The sequence below is a fragment of the Miniopterus natalensis genome, chromosome 2 (genome assembly GCF_054644295.1).
Source record: "Miniopterus natalensis isolate mMinNat1 chromosome 2, mMinNat1.hap1, whole genome shotgun sequence".
In the NCBI taxonomy this organism is placed as follows: Eukaryota; Metazoa; Chordata; class Mammalia; order Chiroptera; family Miniopteridae; genus Miniopterus; species Miniopterus natalensis.
This window is the reverse complement of record NC_142082.1, coordinates 45,109,525-45,117,346: the sequence shown is the minus strand read 5'-3', so window position 1 is coordinate 45,117,346 and position 7,822 is coordinate 45,109,525. Positions and strand designations below refer to the sequence as shown.

The 7,822-nt window shown below is 34.8% G+C and overlaps 1 protein-coding gene across 1 annotated transcript; it reads right to left on the bottom strand.

The window, feature by feature from the left end:
* Positions 1-504: 504 nt before the first annotated feature.
* Positions 505-7,151, bottom strand: SLITRK6 (SLIT and NTRK like family member 6). The gene is made up of 2 exons (XM_016224155.2): positions 6,557-7,151; positions 505-4,196 (listed from the first exon to the last, which is right to left on the bottom strand). Exon 2 carries the CDS (start codon positions 4,170-4,172, stop codon positions 1,662-1,664), a length of 2,511 nt encoding a protein of 836 aa, XP_016079641.1. The 5' UTR covers positions 4,173-4,196; positions 6,557-7,151; the 3' UTR covers positions 505-1,661.
* Between the last annotated feature and the right edge of the window lie 671 nt (positions 7,152-7,822).

Genomic DNA, 7,822 nt, shown 5'->3' with positions numbered 1-7,822 from the left:
CCTAATAGAGCATTTGAGTGTTGAAAACCAAAACATTTAATAGAACATTCAGGAATCACTAATATAGAACTAACTAAATTAGAGAAATATCTTCCTAATAGGAAATAGAGTCTATCCTAACCTTGTGCATAGATTTGCATGGTGTTCAAAAAACAAACTAGATCACCTTGATTAATCCCACTTTGTGTTGTGAAAATCTGCTGCATGGTTGACTGTATAATCACAAAGAAGAAAAATAAATAACTTTTATTTGTGGCGATTGGGAAAATGGTTGGCTGAAAAACAAGAACTACTGGTCAGACTTCAAGTTTGGCTCTGTGTCAGTCACACCCAGACATTGAATGGCCTTTGTGCAGATGGTGGACATGATGATTCTTTGTGGATGACAACAAGCAGAAATCTCATTTTGCATTTGTATGTGTATGGGAGTGTGTGTTCATCTTGACTTGATTGAATTACAGGTTAGACTAATTGAAGAAAGTACATTTAAAAAGAAGGTTCTCATTTTAGTTTTATTGTAGTGAGTTTTATTCTTAATTTTCTTAAAAGGCACCCAAGAATAATTACCTTTGTGAACCAAAAATATACAAAACTGTACAGAATAAATAGTTCATAGAAATCTAGCTATACTTTCTTGTAAAATAAAGCTACATTGTGCCACTCTTGAGGCAACTTAAACCACTTACCTTCAGAAGTGCCTTTTGCTACTAATTTATGGCAACTATCATTATACATCAATAAAAATATAAAATAACATTTTTTCCTATTTGTTTTACACCTGTGAAATACTTGCCACAAGAAACATATTTCTATCATGGTCATTCAAATTTACAAAGGATCAATGCTATAAAGGAAACGAAACTTAATAGATGCACTAATCATATTTACAGTTGAATATCAGTAGCATTTTAAAAATACTCCAAGAATAAGACTTAAACTTTGAGCACAAATGACATACCTTAGTTCACAGCAGCATTGACAGTAAGATTGTCTACACAAAATGTGCAGAAAACCCAAAAACTTTGCTTATTTATTCCACCTGTACTACTAATCATTCTTAATTTTAAATTCAGAAAGCATAGCCGGGGCATTTTTTTTAATCCTCAAATGTTCAAGGTTTTGGCTCACTCCTAGCCTATATAACTCAACCTTTCATTTTTTTCTTTACTATTTGTAATTTTAAAGGTCCAGTTCCTTTAAATAAAATTAGGTGCATTTGACAATGTACATTTTTTCAGTACATATACTGGTTATATAAACAATATATTCCTTACATATTATAACTACATATACAAGTATGATTTTTAAATGACAAGATCCCAATTCTATCCAATCCACAAGTAAAGTAATTCAAGAAAAATAGGATTGCTTGAATAGTCAGCTCTTTTAGATGTGCAAGAGGACTTCTGAGAAACACTATTAAGTATCATCCTTGAATGATTTACATGCAAGGATTTGTTTTGTTGGGGACAGACAAAATTGCCAAAAGACAATGCAATGGCTTCTCCCAGTGATCCCTGAGTTTCTTTCTTTTTTTTTCCACAGGAGTACCGCTGTGCTTAAATTCTGATTGATGACACACTCATGTAAGGCACTTATTTACAAGATTTTGACTTAAGACAGAATCACAGCATTTCTTCAAAAGCCCTCAAACTCTCCATCTATGTTTGCTGCTCCAGGACCTCTAAGTAGTCAGGTTCAGCATGCAAGTTAGCTTTGAGCTCAAAATATTCATTTTTTGTCTGTTCCACTAAGACTTTCCTTGGCCTCGAGTACATTAATGTCTCCATTAATTTTAACTCTTCGTGGGCTCCTGGATAGTGTACCTCCATATCAGGCTTGAGTTGAGCAATGTTCTTCTTTAGGTATTCCGTGATTCCCAGTTGCTGGAGTTCTCTTTCCTTCTCTAAAATGTTCCTATACAATGAACTGGCATCTTGGAAGGACAAAAATTCAGTCGACTGGTCTGTGGTTTTGTACTTCACATTTGAGCCTGTGAGTGGCGAATGATTTTCCCGTTCTAGAAGACTTCTTTGGAGATGTTTTGCATCACTTCCCTCTTTCTCATTCTTTTCTTCTTCCACTTCCAAATGCTTTGGGCCAAAGGATGGACTTCTATAGACATGAACCATGGGGCTCACCATGTGCTGCTCATACAGTGATGCAGTGGGTCTTTCAGTGGTGTGGTGAGTTGTTTTATGGCCATACATGCTGTATTGAAGATGTACGGGACTATTGTCTCTGATCTGCTCATCTGCTTGTTTCTTTTTGTATCTTCTCCTACGATGCAGAACAAGAACCACTATCCCTGCCGCGCAGAACACAATAGTTATAAAAACAATCAGCAGTCCCAGTATTAAAACGGATAGTGGCACAGCATCGGTAAGTGATCTTAAAACAGTATCGGCTGTAGGAGTATTGACGATTATGTAGCTAGTCTGAGTTGGCAGGGATGGGTTGTTGGCCAAACCTGGGCAAAGAAGGTCACTATTCAATGCTTTTAATTCCTTCTTGTATAGGTGCTCTGGAGAAGCGCAGAGGATGTCATCTGTCACTGCATTCTTACTTAATTTTTGTATCCATTGCTGCAATCCAACAAGGTCACAGGAGCAATCCCAGGGGTTGTCCTCAAGGTCAATCTGGGTCAGTAAATCAAGTTCATCCAAGATATTACTTACAGGTAGATGAGTAAACTGGTTTGTTTTAAGATTTATCCTTGTTAGTGGAACCCCTGAAAAAATATGTGGTGGTAAAACTTGTAACAGATTATTATTTAAATACAGGACTCTAAGTTTAGGCATTGGGTTAAAGGTTCCTGGTAATATTTCCTTCACTGTATTATATTCAAGATATAAGTACTCAAGATTGTGGAGACCAAGGAACATGGATCTACTTAATTTGGTCAGATGGTTACCATTTAAATAGAGCTTCTGTAATCTTGTCAAATTCATAAATGATCCTTCTTCAAGAACCTCAATATGATTGTTTCCTAAGTGAAGCATTTCCAGAGTGAAGTATTCCACTAGATCAGACTTCGTTATTGTATGAATAATATTTCCTGCTAGAATAAGCTTTCTAGGATTTTGCGGAGGAGGTTTTAGATCAGATACACTTTCAATATTGCGTTCTTGACAGTGTATTAGAAGTCCTGATGGGGTCAGTACTTTGCAGTTACAAGGAATAGGACAGTAGGGTCCTGGAAGTTGAGTGGATGGCTTTGTAAGGTATGGTATCAAACCCGGTGCTTTGGTGGGTGGTTTTAAAGGGGATGCAGTCTTGATTGACATGCGACTGTCACTAATTGAAGATGTTACTGCCAGATGTAATGATCCTGAAGGATCCTCATGCTCTTCATACACCGGTGGGGTGGGGCAAATTGATTCCATTTTCAGTCGGCTTAGTATGCTTCCTTTGAAAACTGGAGGGCTGTTGCATACAACATCACCAATTATAGACTGTGGAGGCATGTTTTCCAACCAAATTTTTAGCTGTAGTAAGTCACAATTGCACACCCATTTATTGTCCTCCAATTGGAGATCCAATATTCTGCCAATATGTTCTAAAAAACCAACATAAGGCAATGTTTGCAACTGATTTCCACGAAGATCTAGATGGGTTAAAGGAACAAATCGAAATATGTTTGGAGGAAGACTCTCAATAGCATTGTCATTTAAAATTAACACCTTAAGTCTGTTGAGCTTGCTAAAGGCACTTGGTTCAATCACTGTAATAAAATTGTTATCTGCCTGTAGAAATTCCAGGTTTTCCAGACCATGGAAGGTATCCTCTTTAAGAATTTCTAAAGAATTGTGATTGATATGAAGTTGCTTTAGGAGGCCAAGTCCATTAAATGCACCAGTCTCAATATCTGCAATGTTGTTAAATCCAAGGTGTATTGAGATAGCATTGCTAAGCCCAGAAAAGTCATTTGTGTGAAGCATTGTCAAGCCATTATTTAATAAACTTAAGTGGAAAGGTCGTGATGGTGGCACACTGATTTGAGATAACGTCTTGATACCTTTTTCTTCACAATTTATTAGAACTGTGCCGTCTTTTTCCTCGCAGTTACAAAGGGAATCACAGGAACCTCTGGCGGAGGACTCTGGAGACTGGGACTGTGAAGACATATAGGCAAGGAGAGATGAATAGAAGAGATGAATCCACAGCTTCATGTTGTCCTGTGATGGAATCTGATTCTGTAAAATAAAAGGCAATAACAATGGGCTTTAGTGGGCAGGAGCAGGGGGGAAATGAGTCTGATGTTTTCAAAATGATAAGTTTTCTTCTACAAAGAAAAACATTGATTACTGTGAAAATACAAATACTTTGCTATATCTACATTGTCTTTTACTTTTTTCTATTATGATGACAGGTGTGTTTTAATTTACTTTTAACTTGCATTATGATCAAATTGTAAAATTTAAGTCAAGGAGAATTTAAAATATTATATCCCCAGTTGTGTTCATATCTGCCAAATAAACTGCATTTCAATAGATGACAGGGGTGTTGGCTAAATGGACCACTGATTTCTTGATAGGATGCAAAGGTGTATGTTTGAAACAACACCGAAGTTCTTTTCACCACAAAGGAGATTAATATAAGACTGAAGGATTAAAGTATAAGACAAATATGTAAGTATTAGCCAGAAGCAGAGAGAACTGTAGAAAATTAAAAATGATAGAAAATGTGTATGCATCTATTATGCATTTCATTTATATTTTTTAACTTCATGTCACAATATAACATCTAATAATGTGTCTGTGTTTTAACCTGCTTTGATTTTGGCTCAATATACTTATTAATTACATTGTTTATTTGAAACCTTGAAAAAAATATGCCTCTGACCATGTAATAAAGTGGAACACTATAAAAAGAATTTTGCTTTAATTGTGCTGTCTAGGGTACTTTGTATCAGTCTAATAGTATTAGATATGTGTGATTAAGAGTCCCATTCAAATCTTACTTCAGTCACACTTTATATTGAATTTCTAGACATAGAATATTTTCTGTTACTTTTAAATTCTGTTATGAATAAGGTTAATATCATTAAAACTAAAGAAGAAAAACTGATCTTGAGCACACATTTCTGGCTATTATAAAGGAATAAACAATGCCACATATAAACTTCTAGCAAATGACTTCCTAATGAGATCTTGAAACAAGCTTTAGGGCATTGAATGTCATCACGTAAGTAAGCGGTTGATCTCTTTTATTATAAGGCTGTAAGTCACAAACAATGAACTCTGAAACAAATTGCACTATACTAAAACGTTTGAGAAGATCTCTAATTTTCTAAATAAATAATGACAGTTCAGAATAACAATATCACATATTCTAGTTCCTTAAACATTTAACACATGCATCTGAAACAGCAATTTTTAGTAAAGATTCTAACTCTGAAATGACAGTAATGACAAGATAAATGCATAACTGTAATAGTATCTAATTTTATTCCCTTCCTTTAACTATTGTACCTTGAATTTATATAAACTAAATTGAAAGGTAAATAAACCCCACACCTTATAACTACTCAATTTTTCAAAATGATAATTGCTTTCGTTTTCTTGGATGGAATGTATATAGTAACTTTGAATCTAATTAAAATTCATAATCAGATAAAACATACCAGAACCCAATCAATAAGCCTGAAAATAAACTTTTATTCCAAGAAAACGCATTATTTTATTGAAAACATGTAGAGTATAAAGTTTCTGAAAGGTAAAATGTAGCCAAAGAAATAAAACAACATAGTACCTTTCTATGCAAAGGAAAACTTAGCAGGCTCAATATTTTGAAAAGGAAATGGTTTAATTTTTAACACCTCTGAGAACTGTGCCTAAGATCAAGCATCTTGCAGTTGGAGTCTTTAACTTGTGGATTGGCTTCCACAAACATTAAAGTACTTCTCCATAGATTACCAAGAAAGAATATTATTCATTTCACCAGGCACAGCATCTTGAAAAAAGGGTAAATAACTTCCAGATGAAAATATCTCATGCCTTTTTCATCTTATATGCATTTTATGTTCTTCCAAATGTCCTAGAAAACAATTTCTAATATTTTCAGAAATACATACAAATTTGAAGAGTGGTTCTATATTGACAATATCTAATCCAATGTTAAAGAGCTCAAAAATCTCCATATATTTTTAGAAAACACTGTTAAGTCAGGAAAGAATAAAAGTAGTATACAAAATACAAAGAATCCTTTAATATTCTGCTTATGTTTGAAGTTCAACAGTGGCATTTGGAACTGATCTCTTTTTTTCCCAGAAAGCACACATATTTAATGTCCAATAACAAACTGCAAGCTGTAAAAATTATAGTGGCATATTATTTTATTTGTTCTTCTCTACAGCCAGCTGTTGGACTAAATGTCTGCTGCTCAGAGAAAACGGGCATCTGCTACAGCATTAGTTGTGACAATGAGAAAGAATGAAACTGGAGATCCTCTAATGCAAAGTTATATTTTTCAAAGGGGCAAACATATACATTTCAATCACATTAGGATAATAAAAAAACTAGGTATCGCAAAAGCCTGGAAACATTCATCTTACCTGTAAAGCAGAGACTCTTCCTGACGTTATCTGTAATGCACAGCTGGAAGGGATGTTCAAAGTAAATTCAGTTTCTTTATTAAAAAAGAAAACACTAACCACTGTGTACTTTCTTCTCAAATATCACTTTTTGGCAAGTCCCGTCACTTTATAAAGTGAAAGCCTCTGGTCAAAGACAAAGTGCTGAGCATTTCACTGAAAATATTTCAAGCAGAGTGCATGCTAGATCATCCTGAAGCAGTTGTCCTTTTCTTCCCCAATTAAAATTCAGGGCATACTTCACAGCTATGCTGACTTTTTGCATATAGTTAACCAGTTGCAAGCTGCTGAAATGCAGTCTATAAACAAGATGTTTCACAGAGCTGGGGCTGATCACTTGCTGTCTCAGGTTGTAGATCCAAGCTGCAGCAATGTTCTCTTTCCTCTCTTTCTAGTCTTTCTTGTTAGCTCAGTTTGTTATTAGTCAGATTGCCAAGGGCTGGGAGGTAGGCGTAAATAAAGAGACTTCTTGGCTTTTGGCTCAGCCTTTAAGCCCTTCCCCATCAGAGAGCTTTAATCTGCCAGTGTCATTTAACAGAGGAGGCAGCTCCACCTTGGGACTGCTCAACTCCTCCTCTTTCTGCAAATGGTCTTTCCACTCCCTTTTCGTACCAAATATAGTGCAAGGAAGTTTTGATGAAAACAATTACACGTCATTTGAACGTTTAAGATTATTTTGTGTTATACAGAAAGCTAAATAATTCATCATGTTAAATTATCATCTGGTACAGTACTTTGCTATTTGCAGACACGTGTGCAGAAAAACTGCATGCATGCTGCCTGGAGAACAGTGGCTTCAGTTTTATTTTGAAATTGTGCATGAAATAAATTTTAAAAAGTCCACATGAACTGCTTTCTTGCAATATTTGCATTTTTCTATTCACCCTTTTAACATTTTTTTCAAAGCCTCATGCTAGAGACTCTGAGTTTTATACTTCATTAATTCTTTCCCTACAGCTAAGACTCAATGATGAGATTAGAAATGAGGTTCTTTTTCAGTTAAGGTAATATTTATTTGGAATGGAAATATGATTATTATAAATTACACTCAAGAATCTTTATTGCAAATGGTTGTCATTCATCAAACACTGCTTATTGCTCAAAAATATAAAATTGTATCTTTTCAGATAAAGTAAAACAAGTTAAATGAGTACACAGAAATGAAAATATCCTGATTTTTTATGGTACTAGGTCATTTTTCCCTTAAAATGGTTATATTTTAAAAGT

Bases quoted from the DNA above. Each gene is read 5' to 3' on its own strand.
- SLITRK6 (XM_016224155.2), bottom strand. From the start codon at position 4,172: ATGAAGCTGTGGATTCATCTCTTCTATTCATCTCTCCTTGCCTATATG.